This window comes from Somniosus microcephalus, chromosome 3, assembly GCF_052327205.1.
Source record: "Somniosus microcephalus isolate GS21.2 chromosome 3, FLI_Smic_1.0, whole genome shotgun sequence".
Classification (NCBI taxonomy): Eukaryota; Metazoa; Chordata; class Chondrichthyes; order Squaliformes; family Somniosidae; genus Somniosus; species Somniosus microcephalus.
Genome location: NC_140989.1, coordinates 18,996,753 through 19,019,884, shown reverse-complemented (window position 1 = coordinate 19,019,884; position 23,132 = coordinate 18,996,753). Strand labels below are relative to the sequence as shown.

Genomic DNA, 23,132 nt, shown 5'->3' with positions numbered 1-23,132 from the left:
AGAGATGAGGAGACGCCGAGGCTTCTAGGCCTACCTGGAAAAACGGGGAAAGGTAGGAAAATTAATGAGATTAGATAAGTTAATTACTTTCTAAATCATTTTTTTTAAAAACAATATGTGTTTTAAAAGCAACGTTTTTTTTTAAGACGCAGAAAGCGGGAAAAAGAAAGGAAAAGTTTGGAATCAAGATGGCGGCGACTCACCTCGGTTCAGAACGATAAGGCCCGGCCACACATGCACCGATTGGCCCGGCGGCACACGCCAGCAACCCGGCGTACGATTGGTCGAGCTCGAGGTCACTCTGTCGCTAATGAGCGGATAATGAGTGGAATGTTGAAGGTTTTTGGGATACCGCGGGCGCGATTTTAGCCCAGCCGAAACGTAAATACGCTTAAAACCGTCTCGGAAGCGTAAGCTTTCTTTGAGGTAACGCGCGCGTAGGTAGGCCCTGTAACTTTCGAGCGCATAGCCCGCCAGACGCACAGGCGATGACAGACAGAAAGACAGAATGACAGAATGACAGACAGAATGACAGAAGTACCGATTTATATATATAGATATAAAGAAAGAGTTGGTTTGTCTGTTTGTCTGTTTGTCTGACCGCTATACACTCAAAAGTTATAGAGCGTACCTACACACATGTTATATCAAAAGAAAGCTTATCATTAGGGGAGTGTAATAGGTGTATTTACTTTTTGGTCAGACAAAATTTGTTCGGACACTACACAAAAAACGTTCAAAAAAAGGACAAAATCCGCTCATTAGTGGTTGACCAATCCTACCGCTCATTAGCGTTGAGGGACGTGATGGTTGACCAATTGGGGGGTGTTTCATGGCATTTGTGGGAGGGGCCTAATCGTTCAAACTGCCGAGCGGGAGCTGAGCTGAGGTGAGTGGCGGCCATTAAACACCTGCCGGGCCTCAAGCTCAAAAAATGGTAATGGAGGTGAGGAAATTGTTGATTCATTAGTATTGACACATTAAATATAGATTCCCAGCAAAAATAAGTTGGTTTTAAAAGAAAAAAAAATCCATTTGCAAAGGGGACTCCGGCTTTCACCCCCTCGGCCTCGAAGCCTTGGCCTCTCCTCGCCAGCCACGCCCGAGCTAGGCACCGCCTGTCCCGCTGGGCCCGATTCCAAACCAGCGGCTCGCGATCGCCGCCATCTTGGTAAAGGCTGGCGGAGCGGAGCCAAGCGCAGCCATCGCCGCCATCTTGGTAAAGGCTGGCGGGGCGGGACGGAGCCTAGCGGGAGGTGAGTTGGGGTCACTCGGCCCCGGTCCTCGGCTCCGTTTGCGGCCGGGGACTCGGGCTTTCCCCCCCTCGGCCCGGTCCCGGGGCTCGGCTCCGTTTGCGGCCGGGGACTAGGGCTTTCCCCCACTCGGCCCGGTCTCGGGGCTCGGCTCCGTTTGCGGCCGGGGACTCGGGCTCTCCCCCCCCCCTCGGCCCGGTCCTGGGGCTCGGCTCCGTTTGCGCCCGAGGGCCGGGGACTCGGCCTTTCCCCTCTTCGCCCGGTCCCGGGGCTCGGTTCAGTGTCCGGGCCTCAGGCGCTAGGGAGGGAGGGAGCGGGGAGGGAGGGAGAGGGGAGGGAGGGACGGAGAGGAAAGCAGGGAGAGACAGGGGGAGGGAGAGAGAGAGGGGGAGGGAGGGAGAGAGGCAGGGAGAGGAGAGGGAGACGGGAGGGAGAGAGAGGGAGGGAGAGAGAGGGAGGGAGAGAGAGGGAGGGAAGAGAGCGGGGAGGGAGGGGGAGAGACAGGGGCAGGGAGAGAGGGGGGAGGGAGAGAGAGAGGGGTGAGGGAGGGAAAGAGTGAGGGGGTGGGAGAGGGAGGGAGAGCTCGCCTTCTTCATTCCTTCCTTCCTTCGCAGGGGTCCATCGGGCCGGGCCTGAGGCATTCCTTCCCCTCCTCTCTCTCCAGGCTAATCCCGAACTAAATCCAGCAGTCTCTCTCTTCCCCCCCCATCTCTCTCTTCTCCCCCCAGTCTCTCTCTCTCTCTCTCTCTTCCCCCCGTCTCTTCTCCCCCCAGTCTCTCTCTCTCTCTCTCTCTCCCCCCCCCAGTCTCTCTCTCTCTCTCTCTCGTCTTCCCCCCAGTCTCTCTCTCTCTCACTCCCCCGTCTCTCTCTCTCTCTTCCCCCAGTCTCTCTCTCTCTTCTCCCCAGTCTCTCTCTCTCTCTCTTCCCCCCAGTCTCTCTCTCTCTCTCTCTTCCCCCCAGTCTCTCTCCCCCGCAGCCTCTCTCGCTCTCTCTCCCCCCCAGTCTCTCTCTCTCTCTCCCCCCCCCCCCCCCCAGTCTCTCTCTCTCTCTCCCCCCCGTCTCTCTCTACTCCCCCCAGTGTCTCTCTCTCTCTCTCTCTTCCAACAACAACATGCCCTCAAAAAACCCTCGGCACCGCCGGGCACTCCAGCTAGTTAAATATATTCAAGAAGGAGTTAGATATATTTCTTAGGCTAAAGGGATCAAGGGATATGGGAGAAGGCAGGGACAGGGTACTGAATTTGGATGATCAGCCACGATCTCATTAAATGGTGGAGCAGGCTCGAGGGGCCGAAAGGCCTACTCCTGCTCCTATCTTCTATGAACATAGGAACCTGGGAACAGTGAGATCGTGGCTGAACTGCGATCTAACTCCATATACCCGCCTTTGGCCCATATCCCTTCATATCTTTGGTTGACAAAAATCTATCAATCTCAGATTTTAAGTTAACAATTGATCCAGCATCAATTGACGTATGTGGAAGAGAGTTCCAAACTTCTACCACCCTTTGTGGGTAGAAGTGTTTCCTAATTTCACTCCTGAAAGGTCTGGCTCTAATTTTTAGACTATGCCCCCTAGTCCTAGATTCCCCAACCAGCAGAAATACTTTCTCTCTATCTCTCCTATCTGTTCCCCTTAATATCTTGAAAATATACAAATCTCTTGAAATTTTTAATTGACCCCCAGCATCAGCAGCTTTTTGGGGGAGAGAGTTCCAGATTTCCACCACCCTTTGTGTGAGGAGGTGCTTCCTGACATCACCCCTTTGAACGGCCTAGCTCTAATTTTAAGGTTATGCCGCCTTGTTCTGGGCTCCCCCATCAGAGGAAATAGTTTATCTCTATCCATCCTATCAAATCCTTGAATCATCTTAAACACCTTGATCAGATCACCCTTTAATCTTTGACACTCAAGTGAATACAAGTCTAGTCTATACAACCTGTCCTCATAATTGAATCCTTTGAGTCCCGGTATCGTTCTGGTGAATCTGCGCTGCCCCCCCTCCAAGGTCAATATATCCTTCCTGGGGTGCGTTGCCCACAACTGAACGCAGCCACTCCAGAATCGGCCTAACCAGAGCTTTATACAAGTATGGAGTAACTTCCACCCCTTTCTATTCCAGCTCCCTAGAGATAAGGGCCAACGTTCCATTAGCCTTTTTGAATTTCTTTTGTACCTGTCCACTTGTTTTTAGTGATTTCTGCATATAGAATAATATTTTTTTGTTTGTTTGTTCAGTGTTTTAAACATGCAGAACTACACGTCTTACTGGGAGCCACCTGACCTGAGCAACTGTTCGACGGTTCCGACTGCCAGCCCAAATGGCAGCGACATTGAAAACATTCCATTAGTGTCTGCAGGTAATTGCCATCGGAGTCACTGGCTACTCCGCTTCTCAAGGAAGGATGGGTCAGTGGGCAAGCGTATGGTTCTAGGCTTTATGGGTCAGGAAGATTCCATGATGGAGGGCAGGCTTGTGTCGTGTGATAGCTGGATACAACAATTGGGCTAGGCAGGGCGTTAACAAATCAGCCAAGGTTATTGCTCCTGATGGCTATCCAGTAACTACCACCCGCAAGGGCAAGTGGCCGGGATCAGAACTGGCTGCGATGCTCCCACAGATGAATAGCTTTCAGATACGCACTGTCGGTCCTATTTGGGTGTGGTGTCCGACAATAACCCACCACTATCCATTCCCCACCGATCTCCATTCCCCACCGATCTCCATTCCCCACCGATCTCCGTTCCCCACCGATCTCCGTTCCCCACCGATCTCCGTTCCCCACCGATCTCCGTTCCCCACCGATCTCCGTTCCCCACCGATCTCCGTTCCCCACCGATCTCCGTTCCCCACCGATCTCCGTTCCCCACCGATCTCCGTTCCCCACCGATCTCCGTTCCCCACCGATCTCCGTTCCCCACCGATCTCCGTTCTCCACCGATCTCGGTTCTCCACCGATCTCCGTTCCCCACGATCTCCGTTCTCCACCGATCTCCGTTCCCCACCGATCTCCGTTCCCCACCGATGTCCATTCCCCACCGATGTCCATTCCCCAGGATCTCCGTTCCCCACCGATCTCCGTTCCCCACCGATCTCCGTTCCCCACCGATCTCCGTTCTCCACCGATCTCCGTTCTCCACCGATCTCCGTTCCCCACCGATCTCCGTTCCCCAGTGATCTCCGTTCCCCAGTGATCTCCGTTCCCCAGTGATCTCCGTTCTCCACCGATCTCCATTCTCCTCTGATCTCCATTCCCCACCGATCTCCATTCTCAAGCGATCTCCATTCTCCACCGATCTCCATTCCCCACCGATCTCCATTCCCCACCGATCTCCATTCACCACCGATCTCCATTCCCCACCGATCTCCATTCCCCAGTGTTCTCCGTTCCCCACCGACCTCCGTTCCCCACCGACCTCCGTTCCCCGCCGACCTCCGTTCCCCGCCGACCTCCGTTCCCCGCCGACCTCCGTTCCCCGCCGACCTCCGTTCCCCGCCGACCTCCGTTCCCCGCCGACCTCCGTTCCCCGCCGACCTCCGTTCCCCGCCGACCTCCGTTCCCCGCCGACCTCCGTTCCCCGCCGACCTCCGTTCCCCGCCGACCTCCGTTCCCCGCCGACCTCCGTTCCCCGCCGACCTCCGTTCCCCGCCGACCTCCGTTCCCCGCCGACCTCCGTTCCCCGCCGACCTCCGTTCCCCGCCGATCTCCGTTCCCCGCCGATCTCCGTTCCCCGCCGATCTCCGTTCCCCGCCGATCTCCGTTCTCCGCCGATCTCCGTTCTCCGCCGATCTCCATTTCCCACCGCTCTCCATTCCCCAGTGATCTCCACTCCCCAGTGATCTCTATTCCCCACCGATCTCCATTCCCCACCGATCTATATATATATTGTACAGATACTCTGCTCTAGGTGCAAGTGATATGTCAATACACACACATAACTTACAATATTGTAGATATTGTACTATGAGTGTGCAGCACACTTACTGCATGTTAAAGTGCACACATGCATAAATATTATGTAGATGTACAGATACAACTATGTACACCTTGTTGCATAGGTACAGTTGAACCTGTGCTGTATTTCGCCTGATCTTCCAAGGTCTTGCGCTGATCTCCCATGAACCTGCGCTGACTTATGATCCTGCACTGACCTATGTTTCTGTGCTCACCCATGATCCTGCTCTGACCTTCCCATGATCCTTCACCGACCTTCCCATGATCCTGTGCTGACCTTCCCATGATCCTTCACTGACCTTCCCATGATCCTTCATCGACCTTCCCATGATCCTGTACTGACCTTCCCATGTTCCTCTGCTGACCTTCCCATGATCCTTCACTGACCTTCCCATGATCCTTCACTGATCTTCCCATGATCCTCCGCTGTTAGAAATCCTCTTAACGATTTTTGCTACTTCCTGCAGACAACGCGGCTGATGTAGCCAATCAGCTTCTCGATTTAACCGCGGACAAGAATCTCACCCGGGAAGAAGTGGACAAGCTGGTGGAGACGCTGAAGCAGATCGTAATCGTGTCGGAGATCAACTCAACCTTGGCGTCGACGGTGCTGACTGTTCTGTCCAATATTCTTTCGAGCTCCGACACCGCGCTGGTCACATCTTCCCAAGTGTGAGTACCTCTCGGGTGGAACTGCAGACGATGGATGTATCAGTTTCTCTGCTGATTGAGAACATGTAAGAAAGTATGGCATGATGGAAGGTCCCAACAAGCTCCATTGTTTCCCATGTCTAATCAATCTCATTGCGGATTCTACCAATCCACTTAATCGCCTCAGGAAAAGTTCTCTACGCACATTGTCTGACCCCCCAAAATACTGACTCATCCTTACATCTCCACTATTCAACCCTGGCCTGCTGTACCTCAAACAAACCATAATCCATGCTGCAAGTAACACAGGAACTATTGTGTATCTAATCATCCCAGTCTATACCTATAGCGAGTGGGAGCGAGAAGGAAAGGCATCTCTAACTTGCTGCCATACACCTCCTCGTGTACAGCTCGCAGAGGCACTAGTTGAGGACTACACTTTGGCAGCCATAGATGTGTGGCCTGGGAAGATAGGCATCAACGCTGATGCCTCAGCTCCTGGGACCTTCCTGGCTCGGTTTTGCACTGAGCAGCATATTTACCGGTTGACAATCAGGGGCCTCGTGAACAGGTTAACGGGTCACGTCGCAATGTTAGAAGTTAAAGGAAGAACTTGTATTTATATAGCGCCTGTCATGACCTCCGGATGCCCCAAAGCACTTTACAGCCAATGAAGTACTTTTGAAGCGTAGCCTCTGCTGTAATGTAGGGAAGCGCAGCAACCAATTTCCACACAGCAAGCTCCCACAAACAGCAATGAGATCCTGACCAGAAAATTTGATTTAGTGATGCTGGTTGCGGGATAAATATTGCCCAGGAGACCGGGGAGAACTCCCCTGCTCTTCTTCAAAAAGTACCATGGGATCTTTTGTGTCCACCTGAGAGAGCAGACGGGGCCTCGCCTTTCACGACCTCAGGACATTACAAAGTGCTTTACAGCCAATGAAGTACTTTTGCAGTGTAGTCTCTGCTGTAATGTAGGAATCGCGGCAGCCAATTTGCGCACAGCAAGCTCCCACAAACAGCAATGAAATAAATTGCCAGATCATGGGGGAAAAATTCGGTGGGCTGTGCTACCAGTTAGCGCCTAAAGAGGGCACTCAGTGGCTTTAGCGCCACTGGGCATGCCTCCCGCGATATTTAGCGGGGCGCTAATGGCGGCGTTAGCCTGTAGTGCTGCGCCGCCACCAATGACATCATCGGTGTGTGCAGCGCCCCGCCACCGCCCCGATCGCGATATCTGTTCGCGCCCGCCTCTGTAACGCCGGTCGCAAATCACGCCCGGTTCACGGGGCCTACCTGTGGCGGCAGTGGCGCAAATTAAGGTGGAGGTGCGGGGTGGCCATTTTTTCCAGTGGCCGCCTGCCAGCACCTCCGTCCCCGGCCTCCTGATCACCCCCCCCCCGGGCAATGCCGGCTGTGTCCCGAGAGTCCGGCACTTCTCCTCGGTGCCAGGCTCTTTTGCCGGCACTCGCGATCGGTCATCGCGCTGGTGCAGCCCCTCCCCCTTAAGAAGGGGAGGAAGGCCTGCAGTATCGCAGCGCGCCGTGCCGCAGCGTGTGGCGCTGCGATATTCAGTTTCAGCGCCCTAAGAGGGACGCGGAGCACCTCGAGCAGCGCCCCGCATCCTCCTTGGGGTGCTCAAGATGAATTTCCGGCGGGCGCAACGGCTCCGATCGCAGCGGTAATTCCGGCGCCCAGACAAGCTGGACGCCCCGTTTGCGGCACCACCGAATTTCTAGGCCCATCTGTTTTAGCCATGTTGGTTGGGAGATAAATATTGGCCAGGGCACCGGGGAGAACTCCCCTGCTCTTGTTCGAAATAATGCCATGGGATCTTTTGCACCCACCTGAGACGGGGCCTCGGTTTAATGTCTCATCTGAAAGCTGGCACCCCCGAAAGTGTAGCACTCCCTCAGCACTGCACTGGAGTGCCAGCCTAGATCATGTGCTCCAGAGCAGGACTTGAACCCAAACCTTCTGACTCTGAGGCGAGAGTGCTACCCACCGAGCCACGGCTGACAATTAAGTTCAGATCTGATCACACTTTGCTTGCGGTTTCTTTTACGGGCAGGGCTTTGAGTACCGTAGACCGTTTGGCCATCAAGCTGATCTTCACTGGACCGTCAGTGAGCATCACCACCCGGAACCTGGCCATTGGGATCTCTGCCGTCGACTCTGGGAATTACACTGGGACCTCCTTCCGTGTGGGCTCTCAGAATGGAGACTCTGAGCTGGAGGTGAGGCAGCGTGACTGGGAAACACACTCATGGACAGGACAGTACAAATCACAAATAATGAAGTTGAGAATAACTGTGCTTTGTGGAATATGTCTGTAATAAATTGTGGCCTGGATTTTGCAGTGGTAATGACGACTAAACTGTCAGCATTCGCTGTCATTAACAACGCAACTTCAGGATTTAGCGTATGCGCAGATGAAAGCGGAAATCCTGAAATTGCGGTCAGTCATTCCCTGCTCCCCAGAGCTGGCAATCAGTTGAACTCACATTTAAGGATGAAAAATTCCCCTTTTATGATGGAATATCGGTGTTAAAAACTCCCTAAAACTTTAAACCTTGTTGAAAGAGGTGTAACTGGGTTTTTAACGGTGTACTGACTGCTGAACAACTGTTCTGGCCCTGAAATTTTAATTTTATATTTGTGCAATGTCACATTTTTCCATTAATATGATTAAGAATTACAAGTTATTCATGTAATTAAAAAAAAGTTTTTTAATGATATTTCAGCTTCTACCTTAATCATATATGTATGCCCCAATCTTTATTTCGTTCTATGTAAAGTTTATAGAAAGTAAATTAGATTCTGTGCATTTTATTTCCTGGTTTGCTGCCTGTGAGAATTCTTCAGTGTGATTGGCTGCTTAGCCAGCTTGATAACATCACTGTTTCTGGACGCTTAGGATTCGCTTGATTTGGCAAAGGTCGGGGAGAGCTCAAATTCACGCCACAGAGATCGCTAGATCTTTGTGGGCAGCTTTCTTCGAGGTCAGCGGCGAGCGCCGTCGCTTTGCCGCTGACTGCAAATTCCGGGCCATTACCTTACAGTAACACTGCTCATTCTACTGTGTGGGGTTCCCCCAAAATGCTTTCCCCCCTCTCCTTCTCTGCCTGAAGGCTCTACCTCATGTTGGGCTAAGCTTCCATGGGATCAGACATGGCCAATTGACTATTTTCCGTGTGCATCTCAACATGGAGGGTCAGCAGGCAATTCGGTCTTCAGAACATCGTAGCCAAACCTGATCCTGTCCTCACATTATAGCCATGGCTACTAGAGCAAGCCTGTCCACCGCCTCCAAGGCACAAGTAAGGAGTGTGATGGAATACTCTCCACTTGCCTGGGTGAGTGCAGCTCCAACAACACTCAAGAAGCTCAACGCCATCCAGGACAAACTCAGTTCACTTGATCGGCACCCCATCCGCCACCTTAAACACCCATTCTCTAATGGTGAGAGTCCCTCTTTAAAATGGACCTCAGTTGGAAGCCTTCCTCTTTGAAAGTGGTTTTTGTGATGAAAATCCCTCTTTAAAAAGGAGCCCCGATGGTGAGATTGCATTGAAACATAAAATATAGGAGCAAGAGTAGGCCATTCGGCCCCTCGAGCCTGCTCCGCCATTCAGTGAGATCATGGCTGATCATCCGAACTCAGTACCCTGTCCCTGCCTTCTCTCCCTATCCCTTGATCCCTTTAGCCTTAAGAAATATATCCAACTCCTGAGATTCCCAAGATGAAAAGGGCTCCAAAGGTTGGGTCTCCCTCTTTAAAAGGGGTCCTTGTGGTGAAACTCCCTCCCCAATAAAGGAATGCTGGTAACGCAAGTCCCTGCTTGAAGCGGGGTGGGGAGAAGGGCTAAGGATGAATGATGAGCTCTGTGGGTTCAAGGTTCTCAGAGGTGATTACCCCCCTCCATTGTCACAGTGTGATTGATGTCTCTAACATTCTTGTCCGCAGGTTAATTTTGAAGGGGATCCCGGGGGTGAGGCCCTGGCTGAAATCGAGTTGCCCCCTGGCCTCTTTGAACAGCTGACTGATGACGAGCTCAGCGCGGTCTCGAGGACTCAGTTTGCCTTCTTCAGTAAAACGGGACTCTTTCAGGCAAGGGATGAGCGCTCGGCGCATGTACGTTACGTCTATTGTGTTCGAGGGTCGTTCCTCCCCACATCGCCAATATTCACCATCCCCCCCCCCATTCCTGATGGTGCTGGCTCATTTCGCTGAAGCCCGGTTGCACTGGGACAGGTGGCGTGGGACAGTTATCCCTCCTGTCTTTCACCAAGTGGCCGCGCTTCACGTGTGATGCTTGCCGGCGAGTGTTGGCTAGTCTGTTGACAAAGGGAGCATTACAACCGAGCCTTATCCAGCAGGGGCCATTAAATAGAGATCAGGCGCAGGAACACTGACCAATGTTCCCTCTAATATTTATGTTTGGTGTGCGGTCCCTTTAAATTTGCTGCGCATGCACGGTATCTTTTCCAACGGAACAGCTGGTGAGCGGCCTGCGCGGGACCTCCTGTTTGCTGCATTGCCCCCCGCGCCCACGCAGCTTAGGGGGCACGTTGCCCCGAACTAACTTTCTCCTGACTTGCAAGAAGCACAGAGACTTGGGGGGAGAAATTCGGTTGATTTGCCCCTCCCGTTAACGCCATAAGAGGGCGCTGATGGTGCGCAGAGCAATTAGCGCCCGGGCGCGATGCCGCTAACGCCGCCTGCGAAATTCAGCGGGAGGTTAGCGGCAGCGGTAACCATTAGCACCCCGTGGTGCTGCGCCGCTGGCGATGTCGTCATCGCCATGCGCAGCGCCCCGCTCGCGCCCCGGCCGCGATCTTCGGTAGCGCCCCCTGACTTACCGCCGGCCGCTATGTCCGACGGGGTCAGGGGGGCTGACCTGCGGCCGGGGCGGCGCTAATTAAAGGGAAGGTGCCGGGCGGCCATTTTTGTTGCTGGCCGCCTGTCAGCACCTGCCCCCATTGCCGTCCCCAACCTCCTCTGCAGCCCCCCCGTGGAGTGCCGGCTGCGCTCCGTGAGCCTGGCACTTCTCTTGAGTGCCGGGCTCTTTTGCCGGCACTCCGATCCCTGGTGGCCCAGCTGGGCCCCGGGTCGTGCTGCGCTAGGCCCCTCCCCTTTAAGAAGGGGAGGAAGGCTTGCAGTACCGCGGCGCGACATGCTGGAGCGTGGTGTTGCTGCACGTGGCGCCGCGATATTCACTCGCAGCACCCCAAGAGGGAGGCGAGGTGCTTCCAGTAGCGCCCCACCTCCCTCTTGGGGCGCTACCGGTGAATTTCGGGCGCGGGGGCACTAACTTTTTCGGGGCACTAAAAGTAGCGCCCCGGTGACGTTAGCTCCCCAAATGGGGCGCGACTCAATTTTTCCCCCTTAATTCTTTTTTTAGTTCATTCTCGGGATGTGAGCATCGCAGGTAAAGTTGCCCATCTCCGAGTTGCCCTGAGCTTGCTAGATCACGTCAGAAGGCAATTAAGTCTCCACCATACTGGTGTTGGACTGGAGTCACATAGAGGGCCAGACTGGGTAAGGACATGAGTGAACCAGTTGGGTTTTTACGAAAATCCAACAGCTTCATGGTCACTTTTACTGATTCCAGCATTTTATTTCCAGATCCTTTTTTAAACTGAATTCAAATTCTGAGAATATTCAAGTCAGCACAAGCAGGCAACAAATCTGGTATCTTACTGTTTTGTATGGATCTCTGTTACCCCATCTCTCAGAATCTGACTCTCTCTCCATCTCTCTCAGTCTGATTCTCTCTCCATCTCTCAGTCTGACTCTCTCCCTATCTCTCTCAGTCTGACTCTCTCCCTATCTCTCTCTGTCTGACTCTCTCCATCTCTCTCAGTCTGACTCTCTCCCTATCTCTCTCTGTCTGACTCTCTCTCCATCTCTCTCAGTCTGACTCTCTCCCCATCTCTCTCAGTCTGACTCTCTCCCTATCTCTCAGTCTGACTCTCCCTATCTCTCTCTGTCTGACTCTCTCCCTATCTCTCTCTGTCTGACTCTCTCTCCCTATCTCTCTCTGTCTGACTCTCTCTCCCTATCTCTCTGTCTGACTCTCTCTCCCTATCTCTCTCAGTCTGACTCTCTCCCTATCTCTCTGTCTGACTCTCTCTCCCTATCTCTCTCAGTCTGACTCTCTCCCTATCTCTCTCTGTCTGACTCTCTCTCCATCTCTCTCTGTCTGACTCTCTCTCCCTATCTCTCTCTGTCTGACTCTCTCTCCCTATCTCTCTCTGTCTGACTCTCTCCCCATCTCTCTCAGTCTGACTCTCTCCCTATCTCTCTCTGTCTGACTCTCTCCCCATCTCTCTCTGTCTGACTCTCTCTCCATCTCTCTCAGTCTGACTCTCTCTCCCTATCTCCCTCTGTCTGACTCTCTCTCTCTATCTCTCTCAGTCTGACTCTCTCCCCATCTCTCTCTGTCTGACTCTCTCTCCCTATCTCTCTCTGTCTGAATCTCTCCATCTCTCTCTGTCTGACTCTCTCCCTATCTCTCTCTGTCTGACTCTCTCTCAATTCAATTCAATTCAATTCAAATCGCTTTATTGGCATGACAAGGTACATCTTATTTTGCCAAAGCATCGAAAAACATTCATGGTTGAACACATAAATACAGATCTATCCATACAGTGTATTAACAGATATATCCCTGAGTGTATAAATATACATTCATATAATTTGTATATACTCTTTTCTTATATTTAGTGGTTGTCCATCTGTTTATGGCAAGCTGTAACATAGTGTGCCGCTAAGGTTACACAATTTCTCTCTTCCCCTAGTAGATATGGGAGTTTTTGGTCGTCATTCAAATTTCTGAATTCCGGGCATATTTTTGTGAATTTTGGGTAGAAATTCTCCCTTGTGCCCTGATATTTTCTACAAGCTGTGAGGAAGTGCAACTCTGTCTCCACCACTCCCTGGCTGCAGTGAGAGCATATCCTGTCCTCTCTTGGTAGCCGGGTCTGCCTGTGTCTACCTTTTTCGATCGCCAGGCTATGTTCACTAAGTCTGTACATTGTCAAGGTTTTTCTCAGTTTGCTATCCTTTACCATGGTCAGGTAATCAGCCATGTTGTATTGTCTGTTTAGGGCCAAGTAGCAATTGAGTTTGTTTTGGGTTTTTGTTGTTTCTGCCCAATATGACAGATATTTTTCCTTTTGCTTAGTGACGATTGTGTTGGGTCGAATTCTTTGTGTTACGCTGTCACTGTCCTGGGGCTGGTTATTGTTAATAGTGTTAGTAGTTACTTCACTGAGTCCCAGGACTAGTTGACTGAGGGTATTCTTCTTTATGGTCCTCTCTTGGCATTTCAGGGCTTCGTAATGATAGCAGTGGGGGTTGCTCATTTTTAGGTGTTTCCAAAATTTGGTGGCTCTTTTTTGGATAGTGATTATTAATGGATATTGGCCTAGTTCTGCCCTGCATGCATTGTTTACGGTTTTCCTTTGAGTCCGGAGGATAATTTTACAGAATTCTGCATGTAGGATCTCAATTGGGTGTTTGTCCCATTTTGCAAATTCTTGTTGTGTTAGCGGTCCCCACACCTCACTGCCATAGAGTGCAATTGGTTCAATTACTGATTTAAAAATTTTGAGCCAAATGCTAATTGGGATTTCTATTTGGATTGATTTTTTAATGGCATAGAAAGCCCTTCTTGCTTTCTCTTTCAGTTCATTCACAGCCAGATGAAAATTTCCCATAGAACTGATTTTTAAGCCCAAGTATGTGTAGTTAGTGGTTTGTTCAATTTTGGTTGTTCCTAGTGTGAAATTTATTTTGGGTCCCTGATGTCTGGATCTTTGCTGGAACACAAGGATTTTGGTTTTTGGGGGATTTATTGTCAGGGCCCAGGTCTGGCAGAACGACTCCAACAGATCCAGGTTCTGCCTTAGACCCTCCTTGGTTGCTCTCTCCCCTATCTCTCTCAGAATCTGACTCTCTCCCCTATCTCTCTCAGTCTGACTCTCTCCCCATCTCTCTCAGTCTGACTCTCTCTCCCCATCTCTCTCTGTCTGACTCTCTCCCCATCTCTCTCAGTCTGACTCTCTCTCCATCTCTCTCTGTCTGACTCTCTCCCTATCTCTCTCAGTCTGACTCTCTCCCTATCTCTCTCTGTCTGACTCTCTCCCTATCTCTCTCTGTCTGACTCTCTCCCTATCTCTCTCAGTCTGACTCTCTCTCCCTATCTCTCTCAGTCTGACTCTCTCTCCCTATCTCTCTCAGTCTGACTCTCTCTCCCTATCTCTCTCAGTCTGACTCTCTCTCCCTATCTCTCTCTGTCTGACTCTCTCCCTATCTCTCTCTGTCTGACTCTCTCCCCTATCGCTCTCTGTCTGACTCTCCCTATCTCTCTCAGTTTGACTCTCTCTCCCTATCTCTCTCTGTCTGACTCTCTCTACCTATCTCTCTCTGTCTGACTCTCTCCCCCTATCTCTCTCTGTCTGGCTCTCTCTCCCTATCTCTCTCTGTCTGACTCTCTCCCTATCTCTCTCAGTCTGACTCTCTCTCCCTATCTCTCTCTGTCTGACTCTCTCTCCCCTATCTCTTTCAGTCTGACTCTCTCTCCCTATCTCTCTCTGTCTGACTCTCTCTCCCTATCTCTCTCAGTCTGACTCTCTCCCTATCTCTCTCTGTCTGACTCTCTCCCTATCTCTCTCTGTCTGACTTTCTCTCCATCTCTCTGTCTGACTCTCTCTCCATCTCTCTCTGTCTGACTCTCTCCCTATCTCTCTCTGTCTGACTCTCTCCCTATCTCTCTCTGTCTGACTCTCTCTCCCTATCTCTCTGTCTGACTTTCTCTCCATCTCTCTGTCTGACTCTCTCTCCATCTCTCTCTGTCTGACTCTCTCTCCATCTCTCTCTGTCTGACTCTCTCCCTATCTCTCTCTGTCTGACTCTCTCCCTATCTCTCTCTGTCTGACTCTCTCTCTCCATCTCTCTCTGTCTGACTTTCTCTCCATCTCTCTGTCTGACTCTCTCTCCATCTCTCTCTGTCTGACTCTCTCTCCATCTCTCTCTGTCTGACTCTCTCCCCTATCTCTCTCTGTCTGACTCTCTCCATCTTTCTCTGTCTGACTCTCTCTCCATCTCTCTCTGTCTGACTCTCTCCCTATCTCTCTCTGTCTGACTCTCTCCCTATCTCTCTCTGTCTGACTCTCTCCCTATCTCTCTCTGTCTGACTCTCTCTCCCTATCTCTCTCTGTCTGACTCTCTCTCCCTATCTCTCTCTGTCTGACTCTCTCTCCCTATCTCTCTCAGTCTGACTCTCTCCCTATCTCTCTCAGTCTGACTCTCTCCCTATCTCTCTCTGTCTGACTCTCTCCCTATCTCTCTCAGTCTGACTCTCTCCCTATCTCTCTCTGTCTGACTCTCTCCCTATCTCTCTCTGTCTGACTCTCTCTCCCTATCTCTCTCTGTCTGACTCTCTCCCTATCTCTCTCAGTCTGACTCTCTCTCCCTATCTCTCTCTGTCTGACTCTATCCCTATCTCTTTCAGTCTGACTCTCTCTCCCTATCTCTCTCAGTCTGACTCTCTACCCTATCTCTCTCTGTCTGACTCTCACCCTATCTCTCTCAGTCTGACTCTCTCTCCCTATCTCTCTCTGTCTGACTCTCTCCCTATCTCTCTCTGTCTGACTCTCTCTCCCTATCTCTCTCTGTCTGACTCTCTCTCAATTCAATTCAATTCAATTCAATTCAATTCAAATCGCTTTATTGGCATGGTAAGGTACATCTTATGTTGCCAAAGCATCAAAATACATTTATGGTTGAACACATAAACGCAGATCTATTCATACAGTGTATAAACAGCTTTTTCCCTGAGTGTATAAATATACATTCGCATAATTTATATATACGCTTTTCTTAGGTTTACTGGTTGTCCCTCTGTTTATGGCAAGCTGTAACATAGTGTGCCGCTAGTGTTACACAGTTTCTCTCTTCCCCTAGTAGGTATGGGAGTTTTTGGCTGTCATTCAGATTTCTGAATTCAGGGCATATTTGTGAGAATTTTTGGTAGAAATTCTCCCTGATGCCCTGATATTTTCCATAGGCTGTGAGGAAGTGCATCTCTGTCTCCACCACTCCCTGACTGCAGTGAGAGCATATCCTGTCCTCTCTTGGCAGCCGGGTCTGCCTGTGTCTGCCTTTTTCGATCGCGAGGCTATGTTCACTAAGTCTGTACCTTGTCAAGGCTTTTCTCAGTTTGTTATCCTTTACCAAGGTCAGGTACTCAGCCATGTTGTATTGTCTGTTTAGGGCCAAGTAGCAATTGAGTTTGCTTTGGGTTTTTGTTGTTTCTGCCCAATATGACAGGTATTTTTCCTTTTGCTTGTGACAATTGTGTTGGGTCGAGTTTTCTGTGCTACGATGTCACTGTCCTGGGGCTGGTTATTGTTAGTAGTGTTAGTGGTTGCTTCACTGAGTCCCAGGACTAGTTGACTGAGGGTGTTCTTCTTTATGGTCCTCTCTTGGCATTTCAAGGCTTCGTAATGATAGCAGTGGGGGTTGCTCATTTTTAGGTGTTTCCAAAATTTGGTGGCCCTTTTTTGGATAGTAATTATTAGTGGATATTGGCCTAGTTCTGCCCTGCATGCATTGTTTACGGTTTTCCTTTGAGTCCGGAGGATACTTTTACAGAATTCTGCATGTAGGATCTCAATTGGGTGTTTGTCCCATTTTGCAAATTCTTCTTGTGTTAGCGGTCCCCACACCTCACTGCCATAGAGTGCAATTGGTTCAATTACTGATTTGAAAATTTTTAGCCAAATGCTAATTGGGATTTCTATTTGCATTGATCTTTTAGTGGCATGGAAAGCCCTTCTAGCTTTCTCTTTCAGTTCATTCACAGCCAGTTTGAAATTTCCCGTAGAGCTGATTTTTATGCCCAGGTATGTGTAGTTAGTGGTTTGTTCGATTTTAGTTGTTCCTAGTGTGAGATTTATTTTGGGTCCCTGATGTCTGGATCCTTGCTGGAACACAAGGACTTTGGTTTTTTGGGGGTTTATTGTCAGGGCCCAGGTCTGACAGAACGACTCCAGCAGATCCAGGTTCTGCTGTAGACCCTCCTTAGTTGGTGACAGCAGAACCAGGTCGTCTGCATAGAGGAGGAATTTAACCTTGGATTCATATAGGGTGAGGCCGGGTGCTGTAGATTGTTCTCTCTCTCTCTCTCTCTCTCTCTCTCCATCTCTCTCAGTCTGACTCTCTCTCCCTATCTCTCTCTGTCTGACTCTCTCCCCTATCTCTCTCAGCCTGACTCTCTCTCCATCTCCCTGTCTGACTCTCTCCCTATCTCTCTCTGTCTGACTCTCTCCATCTCTCTCTGTCTGACTCTCTCCAACTCTCTCTGTCTGACTCTCTCCCTATCTCTCTCTGTCTGACTCTCTCCATCTTTCTCAGTCTGAATCTCTCCCTATCTCTCTCTGTCTGACTCTCTCTCCCTATCTCTCTCTGTCTGACTCTCTCTCCCTATCTCTCTCTGTCTGACTCTCTCTCCCTATTTCTCTCAGTCTGACTCTCTCTCCCTATCTCTCTCTGTCTGACTCTCTCCCCTATCTCTCTCAGTCTGACTCTCTCCCTATCTCTCTCTGTCTGACTCTCTCCCTATCTCTCTCTGTCTGACTCTCTCCCTATCTCTCTCTGTCTGACTCTCTCCCTATCTCTCTCTGTCTGACTCTCTCCCTATCTCTCTCTGTCTGACTCTCTCCCTATCTCTCTCTGTCTGACTCTCTCTCCCTATCTCTCTCTGTCTGACTCTCTCTCCCTATCTCTCTCTGTCTGACTCTCTCTCCCTATCTCTCTCAGTCTGACTCTCTCCCTATCTCTCTCAGTCTGACTCTCTCCCTATCTCTCTCTGTCTGACTCTCTCCCTATCTCTCTCAGTCTGACTCTCTCCCTATCTCTCTCTGTCTGACTCTCTCCCTATCTCTCTCTGTCTGACTCTCTCTCCCTATCTCTCTCTGTCTGACTCTCTCCCTATCTCTCTCAGTCTGACTCTCTCTCCCTATCTCTCTCAGTCTGACTCTCTCTCCCTATCTCTCTCTGTCTGACTCTCTCCCTATCTCTCTGTTTGACTCTCTCTCCCTATCTCTCTCTGTCTGACTCTCTCCCTATCTCTCTCAGTCTGACTCTCTCTCCCTATCTCTCTCAGTCTGACTCTCTCTCCCTATCTCTCTCAGTCTGACTCTCTCTCCCTATCTCTCTCAGTCTGACTCTCTCTCCCTATCTCTCTCAGTCTGACTCTCTCTCCCTATCTCTCTCTGTCTGACTCTCTCCCTATCTCTCTCTGTCTGACTCTCTCCCCTATCTCTCTCAGTCTGACTCTCTCCCTATCTCTCTCAGTCTGACTCTCTCTCCCTATCTCTCTCTGTCTGACTCTCTCTCCCTATCTCTCTGTTTGACTCTCTCTCCCTATCTCTCTCTGTCTGACTCTCTCCCTATCTCTCTCAGTCTGACTCTTTCTCCCTATCTCTCTCAGTCTGACTCTCTCTCCCTATCTCTCTCAGTCTGACTCTCTCTCCCTATCTCTCTCAGTCTGACTCTCTCTCCCTATCTCTCTCAGTCTGACTCTCTCTCCCTATCTCTCTCTGTCTGACTCTCTCCCTATCTCTCTCTGTCTGACTCTCTCCCCTATCTCTCTCAGTCTGACTCTCTCTCCCTATCTCTCTCTGTCTGACTCTCTCCCTATCTCTCTCTGTCTGACTCTCTCCCCCTATCTCTCTCTGTCTGGCTCTCTCTCCCTATTTCTCTCAGTCTGGCTCTCTCTCCCTATTTCTCTCAGTCTGACTCTCTCTCCCTATCTCTCTCTGTCTGACTCTCTCTCCCCTATCTCTCTCTGTCTGACTCTCTCCCTATCTCTCTCTGTCTGACTCTCTCTCCCTATCTCTCTCTGTCTGTTTCCCATCTCTCTCATTATGACTGTTTCCCTGTCTATCTCAGTCTCTCTCTCTGTTTTACATTTTTCTGTCTGATTCCATCTCACTATCTCTCAGTCAAGCTGTCTCTCCCCCATCGCCCTGTCTGACTGTATTTCCCATCTCTCTCAATGTAAGTGTTTCTCTATCTCTCGCTCAGTCTCTCTCTGTTTCCCATCTCTCTCAGCCTATCTCTCTCTCTCTCCCTCTCTCTCGCTCCCTCACTCTCTTTCAGTAACTTTCTGCTCCGCCTGTCTCTGGATGGAATTACAAGACTTGCATTTTTTCCTCCACCAACATTTTATTCAGAACAGTATTCCTGACCCTTGGAATCACTCGCTGTATCGGACCACTGATGGTGCTGGTTGGAGGTGATCAATGGATGGGAGGGAGTCCATCAGAAACAGGTCTTTGTGACCTTGCGTTACATTGCCCAGTTCAGTTCACCTCCCAAACCCGCGACCTCTACCACCTAGATGGACAAGGGCAGCAGGCGCATGGGAACACCACCACCTCCAAGTTCCCCTCCAAGTCACACACTGACTTAGAAGTATATCGCCTGTTCCTTCATCGTCGGTGCGTCAAAACCCTGGAACTCCCTCCCTAACAGCACTGTGGGAGTACCTTCACCACACGGACTGCAGCGGTTCAAGAAGGCGGCTCACCACCACCTTCTCGAGGGCATTTAGGGATGGGCAATAAATGCTGGTATTTCTGTTGACAGTTCTGCAACATTTTGAGAGTCGCATATGAATGTTTCTTCTCTAATTTGATAGGACCCAGGAGGATTTGCTCTGCAGAGTTTTGTGATTGCGAGCAGTGTGGGAAACATCAGTATCAATAACCTCTCCAACCCAGTAAAGATCAGAATTAAACACAGACAGCCTGAGGTAAGATCAACTTGTAGCAAGTGACAGCATTCGTTCCTGAGAGTTGTCAAAATTCTTTTTTGTAATGTTTGCCCCTCATCTACTGAAGGCATTAACTAAATAGAATCATACAGCACAGAAGGAGGCCATTCGGCCCATCGTGCCTGTGCCGGCTCTTTGAAAGAGCTCTCCAATTAGTCCCACTCCCCCCTGCTCTTTCCCCATAGACCTGCACATTTTTCCTCTTCAAGCATTTATCCAATTCTCTTTTGAAAGTTACTGTTGAATCTGCTTCCACCACCCTTTCAGGCAGCGCATTCCAGATCACAACAATTCGCTGCGTAAAAAAAAAACTCCTCATCTCCCCTCTGGTTCTTTTGCCAATTACCTTAAATCTGTGTCCTCTGGTTACCGACCCTTCCGCCAGCGGAAACTGTATCTCCTTATTTACTCTAATCAAAACCCCTCATGATTTTGGAACACCTCAATTAAATCTCCTCTTAAACTTCTCTGCTCAAAAGAGAACAGTTCCAGTTGGGGTATGTCCCAAGGGCACTGGCTGCCTCTGATACTTCATGCAAATGACCGCCTCTTCAGGGGTCAGCATCGAGCGGCTGTTTGGCCATGAGGAGCATCGTGGCCAAGCCCGATTTTGCCCCCACCCGACTCCGCAAACGCATATACTTTCTGGTTGAATCCAACTGTTCATCCCTTTCAGTAAAACTGCCAATTAACAAAAAGAACGAGCTGTAAAAGCAGCCATTGAGAGCCGAGGTATTCAGTACCAAGACCTACCGGTTGGTGTCACTGCAGACAAAAGTGAATTCTAATAGCTCACCTTCTCCACCTTCAGGATATTAGCGGTGCTGCAATACTTTAATGATATGTTATCTTCGAAGTCTTGTGGCTGACACTCCAGCGCAGGGAGGGAGTGTTGCACTGTCGGAGACACCGTCTTTCGGATGAGATGTCTGCCCTCCATGGTAAAAGTAAAAGATCCCATGGCACTATTTTGAAAAAGTTATGGGGAGTTCTCCCTGGTGTCCTGGGCCAATATTTCTTCTTCTTAGGCAGTTCCTCGGAACCGAGGAGGACTTGCTTCCACATTAAAAATGAGTTCTCAGGTGACTGATGAGTCCAATGCGGGACCTACAGTCTCTGTCACAGGTGAGGCAGACGGTGGTTGAAGGGGCGGGCGGGTGGGGTGCTTGGGTTGACGTGCGCTCCTTGCGCTGCCTGCGCTTGGCTTCCGCTTGCTCCCGGCGAAGAGACTCGAGGTGTTCGGCGCCTTCCCGGATGCTTCTCCTCCACTTTGTGCGGTCTTGGGCCAGGGATTCCCAGGTGCCGGTGGGGATGTTGCACTTTTTCAAGGAGGCTTTGAGGGTGTCCTTGAAGTGTTTCCTCTGCCCACCTGGGGCTCTCTTGCCGTGCCGGAGCTCCGAGTAGAGCGCTTGATTTGGGAGTCTCGTATCGGGCATGCGGACAATGTGACCCGTCCATCGGAGCTGATCGAGTGTGGTCAAAGCTTCGATGCTGGGGATGTTGGCCTGAGCAAGAACACCGAGGTTGGCGCGCCTATCCTGCCAATGGATTTGTAGGATCTTGCGGAGGCAGCGTTGGTGGTACCTCTCCAGTGCTTTGAGGTGCCTGCTGTACATGGTCCATGGTCCCTCAATCAACATCACTAAAAGCAGATTATCTGGCCATTTATCACCTTGCTGTTTGTGGGAGCATGCTGTGCGCAAATTGGCTGCCGCATTTCCCTACATTACAACAGTGACTACACTTCAACTGGCCGTAAAGCGCTTTGGGACGCCTTAAAGTCGTGAAAGGCGCCATACAAAATGCAAGATCTTTTTTTTCAGAATTATTTTCCACTCTGTTGTGACTGGCATGCTCGGTCTCACTGAGACCTCACAGTCTCATGTTTCTGAATTCTTGTCTCTTTAACAGGAACAGTTTAAGCCGATATGTGCCTTCTGGGATTTAACATTAAACAGTAAGTAAGGGATTATTTATCATTGTTTCACAAGCAATTACTGTGAGGTCAGGATCAGTAGGCCCACAGAACCACGGATATAAACCAAAGTGTTTGATACTCCTTTATCCCACGGCCAATTTCAACTCAACTCAGCAACTCTGAACATTAACCAGTGGGAAATACTGAATAGAAACTTACATCCCACACAAACGGGATTAAACCTCAGCGGAGATTGGCAGCAAGGGGAATATATTGAGTTTCCTGTGCTTTGATAATAAAAACATTCGGGGGGTCAGGGAGGTTTTCGGGGCATTTAAATTTGGATTAGGATTTTTTTTTACATTTGTTTCGATAATGAATGCTGTACAATGGGACCAAACGGGATAAGGCCCGGTCCATAGAATCATAGAAATTTAAGGCACAGAAGGAGGCCATCGTGTCCGTGCTGGCCGACAAAGAGCTATCCAACCTAATCCCACTTTCCAGCACTTGGTCTGTAGCCCTGCAGGTTACGGCACTTCAAGTGCACATCCAAGTACTTTTTAAATGCGATGAATGTTTCTGCTTCTATCACCCTTTCAGGCAGTGAGTTCCAGACCCCCACCACCCTCTGGGTGAAATAAGTTCTCCTCAACTCCCCTCAAATCCTTCTACCAATTACTATAAATCTATGGCCCCTGGTTGTTGAACTGAGGGAAAGAGGTCCTTCCTATCCACTCTATCGAGGCCCCTCATAGTTTTGTACAGCTCAATTAAATCTCTCCTCAACCTCCTCTGTTCCAAAGTAAATAACCCCAGCCTGTCCAATCTTTCCTCATAGTTAAAATTCTCCAGTCCTGGCAACACCCTCGTAAATCTCCTCTGTACCCTCTCTAGTGCATTGGAATTCAATCCGTTCGGAATGAGTAGGAAGGAGTTTGATCCATTAGAAGTCTGTGCATTGGGAGTGAACTATAAGTGGGATTTTCCATTCTGGATGGTAGAGTAATAGGTGCCTACAGCTTTGAGGAATAGTCTAAACCACACTAGTTACTGATTGGAGTTGGCACTTGAGTCACGTCAATAACCCACTGATAACTGTCTCTTGGCCTCAGTATCGGTACTAGCTGGGGAATTTCCGTCGGTGATGTCAGTGGGACATTGTTTAATGCGTAAAGCTGACATTCCTGGGTCAAAGGCGCCATCGACCCATTTAAACTGTCCGACGGGGGAATGTCATTCAACCACATGAAAGGAGCAGGCACTCACACCGACAAGAGTCATTTCCAGCCAGCCACCTTTTGGAGGTTGGCCTGGGCACTGAGCCCAAGCACTGGAGTCTGACCGAAGGAGATGGCCTGTGTAGAGTCTGCCCCCTTCAATGCAGGGGCAATCCCCGAGTTAAAAGGAGTTGTTGGGCTAAGGGTATCTAGAATCTATTTGGGGGTATTCTTCATGCTCAAACAAGTCACGCAATAATTACGGAGGGCAAGGCCATTC

General features: G+C 50.2%; 1 protein-coding gene across 6 annotated transcripts in view; it reads left to right on the top strand.

The window, feature by feature from the left end:
• Positions 1-23,132, top strand: part of adgrg6 (adhesion G protein-coupled receptor G6) — a 171,907-nt gene that overhangs the window by 106,109 nt on the left and 42,666 nt on the right. For all 6 annotated transcript variants that reach the window (XM_085979249.1, XM_085979248.1, XM_085979245.1 and 3 more), the window contains 6 exons: positions 3,493-3,614; positions 5,678-5,882; positions 7,936-8,101; positions 9,832-9,975; positions 19,580-19,693; positions 21,626-21,671. In XM_085979249.1, coding sequence (XP_085835375.1) covers positions 3,493-3,614; positions 5,678-5,882; positions 7,936-8,101; positions 9,832-9,975; positions 19,580-19,693; positions 21,626-21,671 — 797 coding nt within the window. The remainder of the gene's footprint in view (positions 1-3,492; positions 3,615-5,677; positions 5,883-7,935; positions 8,102-9,831; positions 9,976-19,579; positions 19,694-21,625; positions 21,672-23,132) is intronic.